The sequence below is a fragment of the Sparus aurata genome, chromosome 8, assembly GCF_900880675.1.
Source record: "Sparus aurata chromosome 8, fSpaAur1.1, whole genome shotgun sequence".
NCBI lineage: Eukaryota > Metazoa > Chordata > Actinopteri > Spariformes > Sparidae > Sparus > Sparus aurata.
This window is the reverse complement of record NC_044194.1, coordinates 15,435,424-15,456,220: the sequence shown is the minus strand read 5'-3', so window position 1 is coordinate 15,456,220 and position 20,797 is coordinate 15,435,424. Positions and strand designations below refer to the sequence as shown.

Below are 20,797 nucleotides of genomic sequence, written 5' to 3'. Positions count from 1 at the left end.
TTGAATGTTTGTTTTGTTATGTTTAAGTTTATGTTCATGTTTACGTCTGTACATTGTGAGTGAAGGAAAAAAACTGAGTCAAATTCCTTGTATGTGTTCACATACTTGGCCAAAAAAGCTGATTCGAAAACTGATTCTGATTCTGAATAGTCATTGTTGAGCAGTGTTAATTCACCTGTATGCTCAATGACTGGCGCTTGTAATATTTTCTGAACCCCATTTGTATCAATGACTTTAGATTAAACGACAATGCCATACAGTTCAACAGCACCACAAACTCCTCTTAAATATATACAGCCTTTATTTAACTCGTCACCGTCACAATGAGGTTAAAAGCTCTTTTACAAGTGGAGACATAACAGGACAACAATAGCAACAATAAATAAGTGTAAGGTGCAATATGTAAGAACTAGCCACCAAACAAAAGGGGAGCAGCAAACGACCAGAATCACCTCTAACTGCTGCTAATTGTACCTTCCATTAGCAAGTTAATATGGCTGGCTGTGCCAAGCAGTCGCCATCCACTTCAGTTGTTGAGGAGAATTCTGCAATGCTGTTTTGCTGTGAAGCTCCAGAAACATTTTTTTTTCAGACTGTGAAACTTCACCCGAGACATGGGGGTGAGTAAAAAAAATGACTGAATTCAAATTTTGGGTGAACTCACCCTTTAAGGCCTTTCCATACCTATATTGTCATGCCTCCCTAATTCTAACCTTCATTGGGACAATATTTATTGTATTAGATTGTATTAGTTTTTTTGCTGGTGTATATTCTTATGTGTCTTCATCATTTCTTTTAGCTAATCTTCAAATTCAGTAGATTGACTACCTACTGTTGGCAGCAATGTCAACAGGGCCCAATTCCTGCTTGTATTTACAGTAAACCACCGTTTTGCATCCTGAGGATGAATCAGCTGCTCTTTACATTCTTATAATTCCACTGCTGCAACAAGCGTCACTGTGGTGTTGTGATGCATTAGGCAGTAACAATCGTAAGGATCTACGCTTCAGAGAGCAGGGCTGATGCTTCTTCTCCACTAACAGTTGTCTCCTCTCACAGTAGATGCCACGAATGGATGGGGCTGACCTGTAGAAATCCTAATAAAACCCCTGTGGTGGACTGCTCCACAGGCTGAGGTCGAGGGACAGCAGCAGCAGTGTTGCACTACAGGTCACTCCATGGACGTGCTCCCAGGATTCGCCCGAGTGAGAAAATGTTGTGCCTGCTTAATAACGAGTGACAGATATGGGCCACGCAGCAGGGGGAGGGGTCTCATGGCAGAGGCGCAGAGGGTGGAGGACAGCCATGGCAGATAATAGCTGTGCTCTTTTGGTACATTTCTTTTCTTTTTTTTTTCCTCTAGTGATTCCCTTGCTGCCAACCATGTCTTCATCTCTGTTTGACCTCTGCTCCCTGTGATCAGATTCCAACATGATAATCCCTGAAATATAGCACACACAAAAGGAAGGTTGTTGTGCAGTCTCTGGGTTTGTTTTTTTTAGGCTCACCTAATCTGCTCCAGTATTTCTTCTTAAGCTCAATGTTTGTCATGAACATGCACTTTTTTATGTTATATTTTATACTTTTGTTCCCAGATTAGCCGAGAAACATGAGAACTACAAATTTAGAAGTGCAATATACCCAATTTGTCAAATACTTTGGGATTGAAGTTCAGGCCGGTTTCCATCCCAAAGTGTCACTATTTGACAAATTGGGTATATTTTGTAGTTCTCATGTTACCTCCTCCTCCTCGAGTTGGGGAAAGAGACTTGAGAGTCTTTAAGACTTTAAACACTCAACAGAATGTGGAGGAATAATAGTTTCGACATTGTAAGTGTTGAGCATGCTAAGCAGCGAGCCAGTTTCAAAGCTCCTGTGCTGCAAAGTGGTGTAAACACTGAGCTCCCAGCCTGGACCGCTAGCCTCGCAGCTAACAAAGCTAACTAACTAACAGCAGCTAACAGAGCTAACTAGCTGGCAGCAGCTACAGTTGGCAGCAGTTAGTGGTTACTGCAGTGATATGGTTCGCCCATTTGGTGATGCTTTTAGCACAATCGGAGTGAGTTCACCGTTTTAAAGGTTCAACGGCACATGTGTATCACCCAAATTCTGTGATTTAGTTTCTTTAAAGCTGCTGTTTTATCCATTAAAAAATAAAAATAGATGACCCACCTAAATGAGTGCATCACTTATCACACTGTCTTCATGCAAAAGGGCTCACCACAGATGATGTGAAGTGTGTCGATTGTCACGTTTTTAGTCTCAGGCCAAGAATATTTTTGTCACAGCAGTTTTTTTTTTTCTCCTCTGATCCTGAATCTTTAACTCTGTAATGAAGCTTTCTCTGGCAGCATGCAGTGTTAGCCTGGGAGTCACACAATGTTCTGAAAGGTCCCATGATATTAAAATATGCATCAGATTTTTATTAATTTTTTTCCTCCCTGTGGAACAAGAAATGGGATCTAAGCCGCTGGTGCTATTAAAGGGACAGTCCCCCATCTATAATGAGCCCTTGTCTTGCAGCTATTAGTTTATATGTTTAATTATTAATTGGGATTAGACGGAGTTCCAAGTTGCACCTGTTTGATCATATTCATCATTCTGCGATGAATATGATTTCTCTAACAGGACTGATTTTTTATTTATTTATTCATTTTATAAGCCCATTTTCATTATTACATTTGGATTTTTTTTAATTTTTTTTAAAGAGAAATATACTAAACACAAAAAGGAGTGGCTATAAAACAACACGTCTAATAACTTACTGATCATCGTACAGACACGTCTCATCTGATCTCTCTCAGTGAACATCGATCCTCGCTCATCTATCAGAGGGCTTCTCTCTCTCATAATTAGTATTTCGCGACTGACTGCAGTTTCTGCGCCGCTGCTGCTGCTCATACGCAATCCCTGGATAGGTGGTTGCCATGGATTCCTGGGTCACATGCGTGGGTTTCCTGTAGCCAGAAGCAGCAGAAGATGCTTGGACCAAAAATCCAGAGCCATTTTCATTCAAGAAAAAGAGAGGATCCGCTGTGGACGGCTCGCCGACCGGACTACACCCGTCTCCCGCTGTAGCTTCCTCCACCTCAGCTGTATGCTTTTGATCATCTCGGATTCGCAGCAAACCGGTTTTGTCCACATCCATAGACTGATAACAGGAATGAGTATAGAAATTCCTGAAGGACTGACGGAGCTGTTACAGAGCTTTACCGTGGAAGTGTTGAGGAACCAGCCCAGGGACCTGCTCGAGTTCGCGTTACAGTACTTCACCCAGCTGAAGGAGAAAGAGACCAAAGAGGCCTCGTTTGGCAATGACCAAAATTCGGCCCCGCGACCTGGAAAAGCGGTCAATTTCATTGACGAAGCGATGCAGATCGATTCGGAAAACGGAGAGGAGGAGGAGGACGACGATGACGAGGAATTCATAGGTGGGCTGATTTATTTGCTCTGTGTCAGGGGCATGTGTGAGAGCGGATGAGCTGGATTTGTTTAAAAATGTGAGCATGTAGCCTATGTCTGCGCGCTCGGGTTGTGCTCGGCGGCGGAGGAGACTCGCTGAGTGCGGTGATGCTCCGGCGCTCGCCACCTCGCATCCTCCATGGCTCTGTCATTTGCCATATATGGTAATGGGGGCTGACGGTCTTCGTCTTCTGGGCACGTTTTTGTGAGAAAATGCTTTAAGTTACTGCAGAAAAAAAGGACTGTGTCTGCGTGTGTCTGTGTGTCTGTGTATGTGTGTCTGTGTTTGTGTGTGTGTGTCTGCACCTCTTGGTGTTTTGAATATTTCCAGTTTCAGGTGCATGGCCTAGTATGATTATGTGGCCTATCAAAAAAATAAATAAATAAATAAAAAGAATAAATAAAAAAAGAATATGACAAAGCAGATAAAGGCGGAAAACTAAAGCTCAGCTATGATGCAGGTAATGCAACATGTGAATGTAATCCCCCCCTCCCAGATCTGATTTGTGCCTCCTAAGCTGTGCTTATATTGAGCACAATGGCCAGTGCAGTTTTGCCATAAGGTGCAGCAAGTAGCATAGCAACCCAGAGCTCTGACACAGCATCCCAATGAGTGGTGGGGTCTGTGGGGCTGGCTGCAAATGGTTACATAAGGACAAGTATACCAAATTCAGTCACCAAACTCACTGGTATAGTATTTTTTGTGTCCCATTACGCCTCGAGCGTCTTGTCAGGGTGATATTCCGTTGATCCTCCTCGGACAACACTCGCTGTCAGGCTATTAATGGATGAGGCCTCCTGTCTAATGTATATTTCATACCGTGCCATTGTGTTGGAGCTTGGCACTCTCTCTCTGTGTTTTACATTTGAATTTGATTCTCATTTAAATTTGATTCAAACACACTTCAAAGCAGCTGTCCTTATTCAGGCTTTACCCAAATTGATCCTTAATGAGCACAGGGCTGCTCCACTGCACATGTACTATTGGAGATGTAGCAACACGGTGCATGAACCTAATCTGATCCTGTTAGATAGCATTACTTCATGATGAATTTCAACGTGTTAGTAATATGTGTTGTTTTATCCTCCTGCAGCCCCGGTGATAAACAGATTCATCAGAAGAGCATCAGGTGAGTTGTCATTGTGATTGGCTGCTCAAGCCTGTTATGTCAAGAGGGAAAACTCTGGACAGTGTCTGTGCTGAAACATGTGACAGTTCGTTGACACACAGTGCTGAAGTATTTTTCCATCTGTCTTTTCTCACTGTCTTCATCTTATTATAATAGCATTGATTTATTAGACTTTCTAAAAACCACATATCTGCATGTTTGGCACTCAGAATGGAAAGAATGAGTGAATCAAAGTATTCAGTAACACTGGAAGCATATGCCCTTCTTTTTATTACTTCAGGTAGGAAATAAACTTACTACAATAGTCATAGACTTAAAAATGTAAATCAATTAACATGTACTTGTATACAATTGATTTAATCAAGTATTTGTACAGGGGTATGAATATTTTATCAACAAGTTTACATGGATTTACAGTGGCAGTTCACCCTTAAATCCAAAATACATATTTTTGTGGCTGTAGCGCTTTTAATCCATCTCGATTGTTTTGGTGTGAACTGCCAAGTTTTGGAGATATCAGCCATCGAAATGTCTGCCTTCTCTTGGCGATAATGGATCTAGATGGCACTCAGCTTGTGGTCCTTAAAGTGCCAAGATATATGTAATATACACCCACCAACTGTATTACCGGGCAGAAGGAAGCAGAAGCATCTAGTCATGGATCAGAGGGTCGCAACTAAGCTCCCTCCACTAGCTAACTTTGCAGTTCAACCAAGAAAAAACCCCATTAATGTTTCCATCCTTCCCTGTCACAAGCATTAGCCCCTTGTCCATGACTAGATGCAATGAATAAACAGATATATAAAGTGGTGTAGTGTTGACTCCTAAAACCTGGAAACCAGTTAGCAGTTGGGTTTTGCTGAACAAAACATGTAAGTATCATAAACCTGTGTTAGCCACAGAGATTATTTATTATCAGGCTTTTTGTTGAGGGAACCAGAGCTATGCTAACTTCGGGGGTAGCCTACAAAAATACATCATTACTACAGCACTCTATATTTTGGGGTGAACTGTCCCTTCACAACTCGTGTTTTTACAATATTGAAGCAAATTTGGCATTTGAAATATACAGCATTTTTCAATTTAGAGGACATGAATTGAAGAGAACCTCGGTTAAATCATGTAAAAGTTTGTAAAAGTGCTGGATAGAAGGATGGAAATTTGATTGCCACCACCATCACCACATCCCCCCAAAAGCTCCACACTTGGGTTGAGAAAAATGGTGTTTATTGAAATATTTATTGCATGAAATTCCGCTGTGTCATCCCACACCAGGATGAAAGTTGTGCTCTCTGCTGGGCCAAAGTTTAGTCTTTAATGTTTGAGTTAGAATTGCGCGGTTCCCAAAAGGTTAGAATTGAGTTGGTCGGTACATTTGCTGTCCGGTCCATTCATTTGTTGATCTTTGTTCTGCAGTGTGTGCTGAGGCTTTCAACCCTGATGAAGATGAAGAGGATAAAGAGCCATTGGTAAACTTATCTTAATATTCATGATTTGAATTGTTGGCAGTAAAGAGTCTTCTGTATGTAATTTAATGTGTAGGTGTTTATAGTTACGAGACTGTGCTTCAATTTGCAGGTCACCTACCCAAAAACCGATGAGCAGAGACAGAGACTACAGGAAGCATGTAGGGACATTCTTCTGTTCAAGAATTTGGATCCGGTGAGTGGATTATTCTATAAGCACTTTGTGCTCCTCTGGTTTGTACTCTGCCATCTCTTAAATTACACAAAGGAGAACATGGCCCGAGGCCAGGAGCGTTTTGCCACAGCTCAGTGCACTATGCATGATTATTGAAGATGGTTGTTTTTAAGAAGCTGAAACGGCACACTGAGTGCATTCTGCACAATTGTTTCAACAATATTTGACTGATATTTCACACCATCACAGGAAGAGATGTCTCAGGTGCTGGATGCCATGTTTGAGAAGTTCTGCACCGAAGGCGAGCACATCATCGATCAAGATGATGACGGGGACAACTTCTATGTCATTGAAAGGTGATTGAATAAATCCTTAAAATCAACGTATGCTGCTAACTTAAGGCCAATATGGCTGCCATGGGTTCTAATTTTCTCTATTTTTCATTTATATCTTCGTTCAGTGGGACATTTAACATTTTTGTGAAGGCTGATGGCGCGGACAAGCTGGTAGGCTGCTATGACAACCGAGGCAGCTTTGGAGAACTAGCATTGATGTACAACACCCCCAGGGCAGCCACAATAATTGCCACCTCGCCTGGAGCCCTTTGGTGCCTAGTGAGTAAACCATTAAATCCTTATGCAAGAGCACAGTTGGCTCCATGCTCAGGTTTTTATAACATGCTGTGGTGTCAGTCGTCTTTATTTTGAGTAAATATTCCTGGTTGTCTGTGGCAGTGTTAGTACCAGGTACCATAGGTGAGATCATGTTGTCTGACTGAGATAAAATACTGAATAAAATCCACTTAATGCGAGTGAGAGAGCACTGATCGTGCACCTGATGTTTATTAATGCACGTATTAAAAATAGACTGGAGAATACTTTATTGTCTACCTTTTTTTTTTCGTGCAAAATGCGTCCTTGCTTGCATGTGCAGAAGAGGAGCTAATTAAAGCGAATGAGCGCTCAAACTGAAAGAACATGTTTTGTGGCCAGTTATGTGACAAACAAGGCCAAGCACGCCTGTTTTAAGGAGTATGCACCTCAGATGAACTTCAGTATTGAGAGTACTCAAGATGTTATAAATTATCAAAATGGCAAAACTGTCAACTCCATCAGGGAGAAAACACAAGTCAAGGTGAAAACAGTTTTAGTCCTGTCATGGCTAAGGTGAATTTCAAGTTAAGGTGTATTTTTGTTAAACAACATCAAGAGTTTGATAAATTTGGGTCGGACAAGGAGTTGTTAATATTTACCTGATACTCTTACCATGCGGCAGCTTGTTTATTAATGACTCAGGGAGGGTCGTGTCCTTTAACTGCAGGTAACAGCTGTGTTATGTCATCCCTGTGCAGACCAGGCAGGTTGCAGCTGTATCCCCTGTTGACCTGGGTACTTGTAGTGTGTGTGTTTGAGTCTTTGAACAAGCAGCTGGTCCTGTTCTACTAACAAACCCCTGATGGCGACGAGGGAAAGTGCTGCTGAAGCGCCTCAAAGAAATCCATGTAGTTGGGCATTCGCTTAAAGTCTAGGATTGAGGTTGTGAACAATTAACTTCATGGCAGACTGGTGGCAGATTACGCTACAGTGCTGTAGGGCCCAGGACTGACCCTGCTGGCCCCAAGGATAGAGCCGTGCTTTCTTTTGTTTGGCTCAAAGGTAGAGAGCGTTCTTGGTAGCTAGCACTGTTTTGTAGTTCAGTATGTAAACATCTATTATTAACATGTTGTTAGCCATTATCTGAGTCTAAATGCTCTAATGAAGAGACACACAACCGAGAGACTTCCAAAGGTCTATCACTAAAAGCAGCAGGATGACACGAGCACATGGATGATGCTGCTTGAAAAATCCTGAGTGGTATTACATGGCTTAAAATCTGCTTCACAGTGACCCCTACTGTAAATTGTTGTGTCATATGAGTTGTAGTTTGGAAACAAAGTGTGCAAGAGCTGTCCGGACCTGTAGGGAAAATGTAAACGTGTTGCTGCTCAGCCACTCTGGCTTTCAAAGTAAAGCTGTTGATTATAACTCCATTATGTGTTTTTGACATATATACAGCAGATTAGGGCTTCAATTAATGATTATTTTCATTATCAATTCATCTGTCAATAACTTTCTCTATTAATCCACGAGTTGTTTTGTCCGTAAAATGTCAGAAAATTATGAAAACGTTGCTCAGTGTTTCCTGTAGGCCAAGATGACGTCCTTAAATTTCTTGTTTGTCCAAAACCCAAAGATAACTAAGTCCACTGTCATATAGAAGTAAAGAAACCAGAATATATTAAAACTAGAGATGCTTATAGCTGAGAATTTTGACAAAAATGTTGACTTTTAGTTTGATATCTGACAACTAATTGATTAATCGTCTGATCGTTGCACCTGTTAAATACACAGTAACTATAACTACACAGGGATACAGGATTATAGCATGTTGTTCAAGTAGCAGTATGTTAGAATTTTAATTAAGATAAAAAAAAGAACAAAAATTATTTCCAGAATAAGATGAAATAATAGTTTTGACCATATGTCAAAGATTGTATAGAAGTATAAACGATCAAACAATAAACAATGCAGTGCAATGCAGTCATTTACAGCACCATAACCAAAATTAGACCAACAGGGATGGACTTACCAAATGTACTCCCTGCCACCACTGCTACAAAACAGCTGCAGGGGAAACATTTATTTCTTTTGCAGAGATTTCTACCTAATTAAGCATACTAGTCCCGAACCGCTTTGTACCTCAGGAGGTGATCTGATAGTAAACAGCACAAAGACTTCCCCTGTGCTCCGTGCTCCCAGTCCGGACAGAGTTAGCAGGTGGGAGCACTAGCTGCACAGCTAGCTGTGCTAACTAGCTGATGGCAGGCTAAAGCAGGTAGCAGTTACCCTGGGGATATGCTGCTCCCCATTTTTTTGGTGTACGGATATGAATTTGATAGGTGGTAAATCCTTACAGATTGCATCTCTAAACATGAATATTTTTTCCTTTCTACAAATTTGTGTTTCAGGATCGTCTGACATTCAGGAGGATCATAGTGAAAAACAATGCCAAGAAGAGGAGGCTGTACGAGGCATTCATCGAAACGTTACCACTGCTTACGTCATTAGAGGTTAATATTAGCTTTGTCCTCTAGCGCTAGAAAGTGATGTGTGCATTTATAGTGAACAATTTTGTCAACCAGATATCCTTTCATCCTCAGCTCTCAGAGAGAATGAAGGTAGTCGATGTTATATCCTCCAAGGCGTTCAGTGATTCACAGCAGATTATTGCTCAGGTGATGAATCTCTTTTGTTCTATGATTGATCTTTTTTTTTTTAGGCTGTGGTGGAGCTTTTATAAACACTGACATTTTTGTGCTTTGCATTGCAGGGTGATTTAGCAGATTGTTTCTACATTGTTGAGTCTGGCCAAGTTAGAATCACCATGAAAAGAAGCAGGGTACGTTTGCCCTACGTCTTTAAGAGTGAAAAAAAAACCAAAAACTTTGCTGTTTTCTAGTATCTGATCATGTGCATTTTTTTCATTCTTTGCCAGACGAAAAAAGACCAGGAGGAAGAGGAGGTGGATATCGCCACATGCTCGAGGGGCCAGTATTTTGGGGAGTTGGCACTTGTCACAAACAAACCAAGAGCTGCATCAGCCTATGCTGTGGGGAGCGTCAAATGCTTGGGTACTCTTTGCAATTATATAATCCTTCATAAATCATGTCAATTTCCTATTACGCCTCTTATTATTTTTACATTACTCTCCTTCAACTGTCCACCTATTTTATTCTCTGTTTTTTTTGTTTTTTGTCAGTCATGGACGTTAAAGCCTTCGAGAGGTTGCTGGGCCCGTGCATGGACATCATGAAGAGAAACATTGCTAACTATGAGGAGCAGCTTGTGACCCTGTTTGGAAGTAGCACTGAGATTGAGCAACAAAGTGCGTGAGATGGCTTCAATTGACTGTGAATCAGTGGATGAAAAAAGAAAAAGGCTTGTACGGATGCCCCTGCCCCCCAATACTCACTCAAACAGCTTTTCTTACAAGAAATGTGAACATCCACCACATTTGCGTGTCAGAACAATGAAACTACGTCAGATTCCCATGTGAGGCGAGGTTAATTTCAGCAGAGCGCAATGACAAACGTAAATTAAGCCAAAGCAGAGTTGCTTAAAGCTTGTTTAAATTAGATTGCTCATGACTCTAACCCTTAAAAACGTAAGTGTACATTTTACTTGTCAGTGTCAGACACATTATTTGTTTGTATATTGAACACTTTTGTTTTCTCTCACCTTTTCCCTGCAGTGTTATAGTTACACCTACAGTATATTTGCCATTTGTAAATTTCTAAACATTGTTTGTTCAAATCCGATGCCAAAGCTAATTTCTTACTGGATAATTGTGAGCAAATGACTTGTCATTTTTTTGGCAAGAGCACTAACACTGGCAGCACGAGGTGCACTGGTACAAGTGTGCTCCAACGTGATAACGGATAAAGAACTTGTAAAGGAAGTCGATTCGATTCTGTGTTTTAATAACATCTTTCATATTCGATCACAGCAGAATGTAGACTTGGAAGTACTTTAACATTTTTTTTTACAAAATACTTTTCTGTTTATCATAAGCTCTCATTCCTTGAATACATGTTAACTGTAGGCTATATCATTGTTGGTTAGTGTTCGTGGCTGTTGGCCTAATACTATGCTTTGCAAAAAAAACAAACAGACAAACTTCAGAGAGATGGCTGATAGTTTTGTAAGAACACATCGCTGTACATTTTGAAAATGAGTATTTACTGTTATTATATAGGCCCACCTTAAATTTAATAAGTTGCCCTCCTAGATTGTAGTCATTATAGGCAATGTCTTGAGACAATTGCTTTTCCTGTGTTTTAATGTAAAACTTAAGTCATACTGTTTTTGTGCCGGTGAAACATATATAATGATAATGACATCCACTATTGCTGTCTACCTCTGCCAACAACTTATACTGTTTGGAAACACATATTCTGATGTTCCCTCTCAACAGGAACCTAAAGTGGGTCTTCTCTCTCTTCTTCTCTCTCTCTTTTTGAAATTAATAATTGAAGTATTATGTATTTGGTCTGTGGTTTACTGCAGCTTAAACTGTTTATAGCTGGTTTAACATTTAAACATTCAGAATTTATTTCCCCCCTTTGTGCAAATAGTACTGGTCAGTTTTGAAGGCAAATCCATGATAATGGCTGAAAGTACTGTATGTTTCACTTTTCATGTCAATAAAGAACATTTTTATATTTGCCTGTCACAGAAATCTTTGTTACAACAAAGGATTTGCACACTTTCAAAGCTTTTCATTCAGTCACTCATTCACCATTCATTCATTCATGTTTCCTAGACACTCATTTGTTCATTCACTGTTTTTCTTTTAGAAACAATGATTTAATTACAAGGCAAAAGTGAATTAATCTAAAAGGCAGTGTGACTTTGTGCTGTTTTGCTGTAGTTGCAACACTGCAGATAAAAAATAACCATGTATTGTTCCTGTTATTGCCAATCAGCTGTTACTGGGTAGTAACAGGCATGTACTTCCATCCAATGATACGATGATCAACAAACTAGGCCCCGCCTTCTATATTTTTCTCAACGAATTCGACCAATAGGATACTCGGATTCTTGTTTTTGACGTTCTTGTCCACCAATAGGAAGCGTTCTCTTGAAACATTTATTCCCACCCCTCGACTGAATGCCAGAGAGTTAGTCGATGGCGATAGCTTTGGTAAGTGGGAAGTTAATTACTTTTTTTCTGAAGAAATTAAAGGTTCAAACTAATTTTTAACCTGAGCGTTGTGTCATCCGTGTCTTTGCGAGTCTAAGTTGGCGTTTTAGCGGGGTTGTCATGCGTTTATTTGACGGCGAACGACAGGTTGTGCTCGACAATGTTTTTTTTTCTTTTTTTTTTTTTTTTCGTGGTGACGCTTGTTGTTTTGGTGATAAAAAGCCCACCCGAGTGCAGTTTTGTGCATCAAGACAAGACCTTCATTCGGTGAAATATGTTTTAAGATTTTGTAAACGTCGTGAAAAGGCTTCTTGTGTTCGTGTCATTCATTTTTAACGGGGCAGAGAGGTTGCGTCATGCCTCAACTTGTTGACATTCTTTTGTTTACAGTGTTAGACCCGACAGCCTCTGGGTTTGAACTGAGGACACTGCTGTTGCTTTTGAGGAGTGGGGAAACAGCAGGTCTGTCTTTCAACCTGTCTGTTTGGACACAACAACACTTTTGAAACGTTTTATTGACAGTATGTTGTTCGTATATCCGCGTTTAGGAAGTCGAAGCAACGGTTCGTCAGAGCTCGAGCAGCGGCCGTTGGTGGGTTGTCAGAGCACAAATAACGGTTAGTTATTCTATATAAGCAATAAATATGACGTTCAAACCTCATATATATTTAAGGATTTTATTTTTCTTTACACCGCGCAAAACGGCACATTAAAAAAAAAAAATCAGCATGAAATGTTCTACCCTGTCATCGCTCTTCTTTCACTTTTTCATGATTTAATGTTTTCGTGTATCTTAGCGTCACTTTTCCAAACCTTTTTTTTAGCTTTTTATCACTTTTGCTACGCAGTTATGAATGAATGAGCTCTGGTACGCATGCGCCATACCCTTTTAAGTTTATAAACAAGGCCTCCACGCAGCGAGTCACATGACCAGTCACAGCGGTATACTGTGTCGATTCAGAGACAAAGGATTGCCGTAAGGCTGCTGCCATTATATCGATGCAGTACATGACATGTCTTGCAATGACAGTATAATGTAGTTCGTATTTTCAAATTAGCTTTGATCAGTAATCGCTGACGGATTAAGTGTTTTATTTTAGGATTTTTCATTCAGTCATAAAAACGCGTCATTCATTCCTTTATGTATGGAGTCATTTTCATCAATGATAATTGGTTATTGTATAGTCTCGTGCAGGCCTATTCAGCTACTTTAAAATATTTTAGAGAAGGGCCACTTTTGATAAAAAAGTGAAGTGAAGATCCGAGGTGACAGACTTTAGTAATCCTTGGCTTGGAATTTAAATGTGTTAAAACACACTTTATTTATTTTTTTCTTTTGTTTCTTTATTATTTTTCATAATCAAAAAAGAGAGAAAAGTTTCATGTCCAAATGAGCAGGGAAAAACAAAGCACTTTTTAAATTTTAAGTAGGTTTTCATTTCGTTTCTTGAAAATGTCCTCCGCTTAAACAGCCTGGGTTAAACATTCCAATGAAATAAGAGTATTTCAATGCATAACAACGGGCAATTAGCCTAATTAACCTGCTAACAAAATTGTCAAAGGACAGGAATGAGGTTCTTGAAGGGCTGCCAGTTGAATAGGTCTGGTAGAGTGTACTAATCTGATCGAAACAGTACCATAATTACACCTGCACAGCAGTTTCACTTTGTTTGTGAAAGCTCTAATGCTATTTCTCTGTCTTTTTGCATAGAACCAGCTGATGTGGCAGAATTTGAAGATGGAAGCTGAGTGAACTGAGCAGAAGACTAATAAAAAAAAAATACAAGAGGAAATATCAGAACATTGTGAGAATGGACGAGACCTTTGATCCACTCAAGTGTAACGAGGACCTGCCTTCTTCACCTGGGTGTCACATGGATTATGGTAACATCCTTTAATAAGAAGTAGGGCTGCACAATTTAGCAAAAAAAAAAAAAAGATAAAAATAGCAATTTGGCCTAGTGTAACATCCAAATCGCAAGAAGCTGCAATTTTTTGATAAAGTAAAGTAAAGTGTGAGAAAACCTGATTACAATGAATTAGTGTTGGAGAGATTTCCTGGCCTACAAATTTTGTTCTTCACTTTTTGAAATGACTAATTTTGAGAATTTGCTATAAAAAATAGCTTACACTAAGAACTGTTCACTAATAAATGAGATTAAATGAATGTTGTGTTGCCTTCATGCAATTTTCCTGGCATAATCATCTTTTTTTATCTCATATGACCCCCTCATTAAATTGCCAAAAATTGATGTTGAAATGATGCACTTTATTGTGAATCATATTGCAATGTTTTTTCTTTACCATATATTGTAGCCCTAAAAAGAAGTAACATTAAAGAAAACTGAGCTTTGCCAAATATTAGTTATGAATATTCCTATTGACCTCTCCCCAGATGACATGCCAGAGCTGCAGGAGGTGGAGGAGGACCAGAGGTCTCCAGGGTTATTTCAGGTCGGGGCAGGGGTGTCTCACCAGCTCAGCTGCTCCCCCAGCACCAACTGGCTTGCCGAACTGGCCAACATTGCCACCAGTCCTCAGAGCCCCTTACTGAAGAATGCCCCGCATAAGAGGTTTGTACCAGTCAGTCAAGCCAAAGTGAAAGTGACAACACATGCAATGACACAAGTACAGACTTGTGGGGGGATTCTATTCAGCAGGATAGGGAAGTTAGCCACATAAAGACACAATTTTGTTGATTTTTAGCAATTATTAAATCAATTAATGACTTGTTATGTTGACATCGTTAATACCAGAATGTTGCAAAACCATTTCACAGTAAACGTTGCCAGCTAATGATTTGTTGTTGCTCAGGATGATAAACAACAGGATTTTATTCGTCTGTCTGTATTTTTTCATATTACTTTAAACATTTACAGTATCACTAATAAGTGCATTTATGACTATGGTATATGTTTGCAAAATTGTTTTTCAGATCATCTCCAGTCCACATCTTTGGCAATAGCAATAGTTTACATTCCTACGCCCGTCCCCCATTAGCCAGTAGTGCACCCACCCCGTCCAGAGGTCACCTCAGGGAGCGCAGGCGTGTCAGGGTAATCTCTCACTTCTGAAACCCTAATAATCATGCAATCCTGTTGACCCATTGATCATTTCGTAGTAAAATATACATGACATGCATACTGATATTGGACAATTTATTTATTTTAATTTTTTTCACAACAGGCCAGCAGTGAATCAGAGAGTGGAGTTTTCTCAATGTCCTCCTCATTTTCTGATGATGAAGACATGGCCTGGTCTCACTCCTGGCCCTCCACAGCCTGGCATTGCTTCCTTAAAGGTACCTTCACTTACACTCGCACATGTTGAATGCATCCACCAGCGCACACACAGACAACCTCTTGACTCAAACACATTGAAGTTAACCCTGAGCTTTTCTGAGACTTTCTTGTAATGGAAAAATGGTTCTGAGAATTGGGTGTCATAGCTTAAAGGCAGATCCACATTCCAGTGAGAACATGCACTCCCCATGAGAAAACACTAAAGTAATTCCTTCATGTTTTCTTTAATCTTTTGTTTACATCAGTAACCTTTGAACACAAATATAAAAATCACTTGAGAAACACAATTTTCCTTTTTTTATTTTAAAGTCTACTCGTGACTACCTGTAATTTATGCGTTCAAAACAGTACCGAAAGGCTGCTTAACCGCTCCTCTCTCAAACTGTGCTGATGACAAGCAGACATGCAATCAAGACTGTTTTTGACAGAAACAGGAGAGAGGTGCTGACACTAATCTTTTGTTTATGCTTTTGTGAAAGGATCCTCCCTTTACCAGGATAAGCCAGAATTACAAACATTTGTAAAGAAATTCTGACCTCCTGTGTCCAAACAACAGTATTGCATAAATTTTTCCAGCATTCTCTGATCAGTACCAACACACATCTGCTTATTCGTCATGTTGCATTGTTGTGTTGATATTCAGGAACTCGCCTGCGCTTCCACCGAGGTCCTAATGTTGAGTGGCAGGAAGCGGATGAACTTGGGGATTCTGATGACGACTCAGATGATGAAACCATGATGCCATCATCGTTCTCTCTTAAGGTAAGCAACAAATAGTGAGTTAAGTATGTTTTGATATATTTCATAAGAAACTCCAGCTATGCAGACCTTAAATGTAGTATTGCTGCATTGCTGAATAGATGAGTGCATGATTCTGTTCACTGTGATGTCAATAGACATTACAATGGTTTGTAATGGCCACAAGGTGGCAGCCTGGCTAGCAGTGGAGGTACAGGATGTGAGTGACTGAGTGCATGATGAGTTTTGAAGCACACTACATCCTTCATGATTTGAAGTGGTGGTCTCACTTAAAATGATAAAAACCCAAGTAGACACCAAATTGTTTTCACACTACTTCCCCTTTGAGGTGAGTTCAACAGGCTCATCCTGCTGATGAGTAAAATCTCCTCCTAAGTGTTTTTTTTTCCTGTGTGTTTCATTTTCAGAGATACGGATCCGATGGGCTGAAGTTGGTGAGCCACGAAGAGACAGTTTCTTTTAGCCAGGCAGTTCTTAAGCTGACTTTTGACCCTGGCTCATCCGATGATGGCCTAGTAACGGCTGAATGCCGATTGGATCACCCATTTTTTGTCAAAAATAAAGGTAAAAAATAAATATATTTGTAAAAGATTCTTAAATTATTTCTGTTCATAATAAGCACAATTACCAATTGTACTTACAAAACCCCAAACAAAACTGTAAGATCAATATGAGCTTTATTGACAAGAAATTAAAGCAAAATCATGCCAAAAGGATTTTATAGCAATATGTGAAATTTGTCTTTGCCAACAGAAGTGTCCACTGACTAAATGTTGTTTGCCAAATACAGGTAATTACATTTTTTGTTTAAACAAACACCTTTGATCAAAGTAATCTGTTATTTATCATCTGTGTTTATCAGGGTGGTCTTCCTTTTATCCGAGCCTTACTGTGGTGCACCATGGGATCCCTTGCTATGAGATGCAGTTGGGCGATGTTTGCCTGCCACCAAACCACCCAGATGCCATTAACTGCGACGACTCTGTGGTTTTTGACACTTTCAGAAGGTACTCTTATAACTAATGTGGTTATTGCAGTAAAGGGACATGGTGACATTTTTAGACTCAATGGGATAACATTAAAACAAAAAACACAACATGAACAAATTTGAAAAAAATGAAATAGCACATAGTATTTGACTGATTAGAAAACAATTAACTCATGTCTCTCTCCTTCTTCCTTTATCCTGCAGTTACGACTTCACCCCACTAGATTCTTCAGCGGTTTATGTTCTGAGCAGCATGGCTCGTCAGCGCAGGACCTCCCTGTCAAGCGGGGGTGCTGTCAGTCCAGACTGTGATAAACTTGAGCGCTCCAGCTCCCCACAATCCTCCACAAGCAAATCAAACAGGAGCCACACCTCAGGGACAGCCAGTGGTGCCACGCCTACAAAATGCAAGCGGCCAATGAATGCCTTCATGCTCTTTGCCAAGAAGTACAGGGTGGAGTACACACAGATGTATCCTGGCAAGGACAACAGGTATGCAAAATTCAATGAGAGCATCTCTTTAGTTGCCTTTTTTGTAAAGCAGAATTATCAAATTTAGGTTAATGAACCTTTATGTTACTGTCACATCCCAAGGTACGGTCAGATTAACCTTCTGTCCAATGTAATTGCCCCACACTAAGCCTAGAAAGAGGATGTAATGTCATGGTTCCAGTGTGGACAGATTTTGAGAGCGATATTACAGTTTTTAGTGTGGTTGTTTAATATTTTACTAAATAGCTCAATGTCACACTCAAGAATATTGATTTGAACACACTGCATCTTGACCGTGTCCATTATATGGGCCTGTATGAAAAGGGGAGTAAAACTTGTAGGAAAGTGTAATATGGCCATACCTTACTTTTTTTTTTTAATGTCCACAACATTAGAGTATATTTGAACCTTTTGTATTTTAACACAAAGAGCAAACCTTGTGAACCTCTGAGACCCCAAGAGGATAAACTAACAAAGAAACTCTTGCAGGGTCAAAAATTAAGAAAAAGTTTAACTACATGCACATGGCCTCTTTGGGTCATTCTTTTAGTTCTGTTATTATTTTAGTCGCATGTTGGTTTGAGAAGTGATCATAATCTGGTTAATAACTGGAACAGCTGTGATATGTGGTAGCAAAACAGAGTAAGCAACAGTCTCTCCTCCTCTAAAACTAAAGCCCACATGCAATGAGTTGGACCAATCTATTCAGTCATCTCCCAGTGTGGTTTCCACTGCATGTGAGATAGAGGACCTCTGCTGCCATGTCAAGAGAATGTGTTATTTCTATCATGTTATTTTTTGTTCAGTTTGCTTACCAAATTAAATGTAAGTGTAAGTTTATTAACATGCGTCACAGTTCGCAGACCCCTCAGTGCCATTTAAACTTAACTAACTAACTAACCGAATAATAATAATAGTAATAATAATGATAATTATGATAATAATAACAACAATAATAATAATAACATCTTAGGTTTATATAGCCCCTTTCAAGAGACCTAAGGATGCAAGGTTGAGGTCTTAAAGTCTTAAATACCTACTTCAAATATGTATCTTTTTCATTGAACCAACTACTCTTACCTGTTGGCAAAATGTGTGTTAATCCTTATTCAATCTAATAACCACATTCCTTCATAAACCCTACCTCTGCACAGGAACATATTTATACATTGCTTACTTTTAGACTTACCCTGCAATGTTTAATTAGGAAAATTATGGTTCGTCAAAAAATCAACTGAAATTTGGTTAGTTTAGTGTGGTTGTAGTGATAAGGTCTCAAGAATGATTACATTTAGGTGTCTAATACCTGTAGTTACCTTGTAATAACCTATCCAGAGCCTGAATATAATAATAGATCAAATATAGCTTGTATTAATTTTAACCTAAAGGTAGCTTTGGTTTAAAAGACAGAAATAGGATAGGCAGTGTAACTGATTATTTGTCTCTAACCCTACTCTCCAGAGCCATCAGTGTCATCCTTGGTGACAAGTGGAAGAAGATGAAGAGTGAGGAGAGGAGGATGTACACCATGGAGGCCAAAGCTCTGGCTGAGGAGCAAAAAAGACTCAATCCAGACTGCTGGAAGCGTAAAAGAACCAACTCAGTAAGGACTACAGTCACCAACTGTAACATTTGATATTGTTCTTTTCACAACAATGTGCAGTTAAGATCTATCATACTGTACACCAATACCTCCTGTCGTCTTTCACCAGGGTTCCCAGCAGACCTAGATAATCCCCCAGAATCCCCAGCTGCTGGACAGAGTCTGACAGACCGCTTGATGCCTCTTCGCTCTCCTGTATTCTTGAGACTCAACTGTGATGCTGAATTCACCTGCTTTGTGTAACCTTGAAACATTATTAGAGGAAAAAAAAAACAGAATTATGAACTATAAACAAAAACATGTAATCTAGTCACTAACAGCGCATATATTTTCTTATATCTTTTAATGTCAAAGATGTCTTATTCCCCCGAAATAAGAATGAACCTTCTCATTTATTTCAGGTAATTTCATATTCAAGGTTGAACAATGAGAGCCTGTGGTGCTATGCTTCAGAGAAGAAGGAGCAGGATACAACAAGTGTCTATTTATTATTGTACAAAGGGGAATTTTAGATAACTTTTTCACAACTGTCCGTATTGATTATATTTGTAAGATTCAATATATTGCACAGATTGGTAACCCTTTCATACATTTTGTAATACAGTATATATTCTGCAGCCAACAGTTTGTCATACCGCCCTGCCAAGTCTTCAGATTGTGTCTGCCCAGCCACCTGGCCATATGACGAGAAGGCTGTAAGCATGTGGTGGTGGGTTTACACTCAGTCACAAAGCACTTCAGGCCTTAGCTGCGAGTGCTTGTTTCTTTTGCACTTTATATAAATATGTAATCTAATCATATACAGCCATTGCATACTGGTGGAATCCATTTGTATAATACTGCTAGTATCTTGATAGTTAGCCGTTTGACACAATCATGGCCCACTAGCCGTGTTCAGCTTTCAGGTTGCCACTGAATTTTAAGTGCTTTGTTCATAATGTACAGGTTCCACAGCCCTAACAACCTCTTGCACAAAACATCCTTGTATCATATTATAAATACTTTTTTTTTTTAAACCTCCATCTTATCCAAGTGTTTTAATCAACTGTAAAGTGTAATTATGATGTGTGGGGATGTATTGCTTTGTGGTTGATTTACACAATCTGCTTTTGCCTGTTTTTTTCTTTTTTTCTCTCAGTTGTTATCAGCTTCCTCATATGAACAAGAGCGTGTCTTTAAATAACACGCCGAATCAGGCAAATTTTATATCTCAAGCTTTAAGAGCTCTTGATATCCACTGACCTAAATGTCCAACCAGTAAAGCCTGATGTTTCCAGGTAACAACACAGTTGAAGTGTGTCTTATTCTTCTTTTTCTATGCTGGTTTCCCACATCTAAATCATCACGCTCAGATGCTAACAAAAGCGTCCTGAGGAGCGATTGTACTGTTCACTCTTGGACTGAATGAGGACAACATAAAAAGCTTTTAATTGAATCTTGTACTTATTGATACACAGGCCTCTTCCCCCGGAGATTAAAAGGACTTGAAAGGAAATAAAAATGAAAGAATATATTATCATAAGCTTTTCACAACAGATGTTTACAAGGAATACTTGTATTTTTCACAAAACATCCAGTGACATAATCACATGTGCAAGAGTTGCTTAATTCACTCTGCTGCCTCAGTCTTGCACAGACATAAAGACATGATAAAAGGTGCTTATTTTCATTCTGAGAG

General features: G+C 39.5%; 2 protein-coding genes and 1 long non-coding RNA gene across 6 annotated transcripts; 2 read left to right on the top strand and 1 right to left on the bottom strand.

Annotated features, from left to right (window-relative positions):
• Positions 1-283: 283 nt before the first annotated feature.
• Positions 284-2,883, bottom strand: LOC115587159 (uncharacterized). The gene is made up of 2 exons (XR_003984980.1): positions 2,766-2,883; positions 284-1,441 (listed from the first exon to the last, which is right to left on the bottom strand). It is a non-coding gene; the product is annotated as an uncharacterized LOC115587159 (long non-coding RNA).
• On the top strand, positions 2,811-11,493 carry prkar2b (protein kinase cAMP-dependent type II regulatory subunit beta). Its single transcript, XM_030426816.1, has 11 exons — positions 2,811-3,431; positions 4,557-4,592; positions 6,009-6,061; positions 6,171-6,254; positions 6,483-6,589; positions 6,694-6,847; positions 9,241-9,342; positions 9,433-9,507; positions 9,603-9,671; positions 9,768-9,903; positions 10,032-11,493. Exons 1-11 carry the CDS (start codon positions 2,945-2,947, stop codon positions 10,163-10,165), a joined length of 1,437 nt encoding a protein of 478 aa, XP_030282676.1. The 5' UTR covers positions 2,811-2,944; the 3' UTR covers positions 10,166-11,493.
• Positions 11,494-11,903: 410 nt separating this feature from the next.
• hbp1 (HMG-box transcription factor 1) lies at positions 11,904-20,554 on the top strand. Of its 4 annotated transcripts, XM_030426729.1 has the most exons (12): positions 12,171-12,437; positions 12,524-12,592; positions 13,687-13,859; positions 14,371-14,548; positions 14,911-15,031; positions 15,162-15,276; positions 15,921-16,039; positions 16,444-16,600; positions 16,899-17,043; positions 17,229-17,516; positions 18,978-19,119; positions 19,229-20,554. In XM_030426729.1, the coding sequence occupies exons 3-12, from the start codon at positions 13,787-13,789 to the stop codon at positions 19,244-19,246; spliced, it is 1,356 nt and encodes a 451-aa protein (XP_030282589.1). In that variant the 5' UTR covers positions 12,171-12,437; positions 12,524-12,592; positions 13,687-13,786; the 3' UTR covers positions 19,247-20,554. The 4 variants fall into 4 exon arrangements, with proteins under 4 accessions (XP_030282588.1, XP_030282589.1, XP_030282591.1 ...); XM_030426728.1 differs by lacking the exons at positions 12,171-12,437; positions 12,524-12,592 and adding an exon at positions 11,904-11,975; XM_030426731.1 differs by lacking the exon at positions 12,524-12,592.
• Positions 20,555-20,797: the final 243 nt, after the last annotated feature.